The sequence below is a fragment of the Limulus polyphemus genome, unplaced genomic scaffold (assembly GCF_000517525.1).
Source record: "Limulus polyphemus unplaced genomic scaffold, Limulus_polyphemus-2.1.2 Scaffold553, whole genome shotgun sequence".
Classification (NCBI taxonomy): Eukaryota; Metazoa; Arthropoda; class Merostomata; order Xiphosura; family Limulidae; genus Limulus; species Limulus polyphemus.
In genome coordinates, this window is record NW_013666163.1 from 237,795 (window position 1) to 239,195 (window position 1,401).

The 1,401-nt window shown below is 34.3% G+C and overlaps 1 protein-coding gene across 1 annotated transcript in view; it reads left to right on the plus strand.

Annotated features, from left to right (window-relative positions):
* Positions 1–294: 294 nt before the first annotated feature.
* LOC106459058 (glutamate receptor ionotropic, kainate 2-like) overlaps positions 295–1,401 on the plus strand; it is a 185,850-nt gene continuing 184,743 nt past the window's right edge. The window contains exon 1 of the mRNA XM_022385436.1: positions 295–721. Coding sequence (XP_022241144.1) covers positions 637–721 — 85 coding nt within the window. The 5' untranslated portion in view covers positions 295–636. The remainder of the gene's footprint in view (positions 722–1,401) is intronic.

Below are 1,401 nucleotides of genomic sequence, written 5' to 3' on the forward strand. Positions count from 1 at the left end.
TGCTATTGTTAGTATAAATTGAATTGTTCAAAAATTAAACAAAAGAAATATATATATATATAATTCTACGTATTCTACTTACAAAAATAAGAAGAAATATAAAAATAGAATTAAATCTGTAAGAGAAGAAAGTATAGCATCGAAGAACTTTTACTTAATTTATTTAAATTCTTCAATTACAAATTCAATTTGGTTAAGCATGCTGGTATTTTTTTTTTTTTCAGTTTTCACAGCCAGTATAAATGGAAATGTCCCAGTTTACCGTCATTCTTTGCCACTTTCTTTTTCTGATGTGATGTCTGCACGAATCCGCGTTTCTGCTTTCCGCGCGTGTTGAGAGTGATTTCTGTGCTGTCTCGCGGTCGTTTCTCGCGCAGTTGGGGCAAAGAACTCATGTGCCTCGCATGACGTGAATTTTATTGTTCGTCTGCTGTTGAACAACACCGATCGCTACAGTGCTTTCGTTCCAAGTGCGCAGTTCTATCCACGTGATATATCTACAAATAATGGCAAAAGCAGTATAACAAAACTACAGCTTTTAAACGTCAGAGGGCCAAAGTGAGGCTGAGAATGCAAAGCTGAAGCTTCGAGTTGTCTCTGTAACCAATAAGACCAGTGTCAAATGTCCCAACTAACATGTGTGCTAACTGGGTAGCTGTGTTCTTTGTGTGGATATCCTTCTTTCTCGGTAGTAACTCCTTACCAGAAGTCATCAAAGTCGGTAAGTCTATTTCAGTGTGAATGTGCAAAATTAGGCATATAGTATACTTATCAGCTCAATTATTCCATTGTGCTTTTATCCAGTCGAGCCGCGAGAAATGAAACTAACGTTGCCTGTGTTTAGGCTTATGCAAAATATATAGTAGCAATAATAATTTAATTATATTTTAAAAAGCATTTTTCATAACAGGGTATCAAAAACCCCAGGTCACATTACATTATGACCCACGCTATGATTTGTGCCCCAGTTTGTGGCTGCGTTTATATTTTTTCAGTTATATTTTGTCGTTTGTTTATTTACTTATTTATATTTTTTTTCCCTTCTCTACAGTATTAAGTCTAATTATCATACAATATATATATATGTGTGTGTGTGTGTATATATGCATATATGCGGGGTAAGGAAAACGTACTAACCAGTTGATACTATACGTCAGAAATTAAATTATGTTCTAAATGAAACAACTGTTTAATCACTTTTACCCAGCTCGTTTATATTTCACGAAATTCTTAACCCTCGTAATACCGACTTGTCTACGTCTCGTGCACAATCGTGAATTACACGTATTACATCATATTGAGAAATGGATAAAAATCCTATAACCCGAGCGCGTTCACATTACATGAAAAAATAAGCAAAGCTGAATTTCCTAAAACTTACTATTTATTTAAGATAATTTT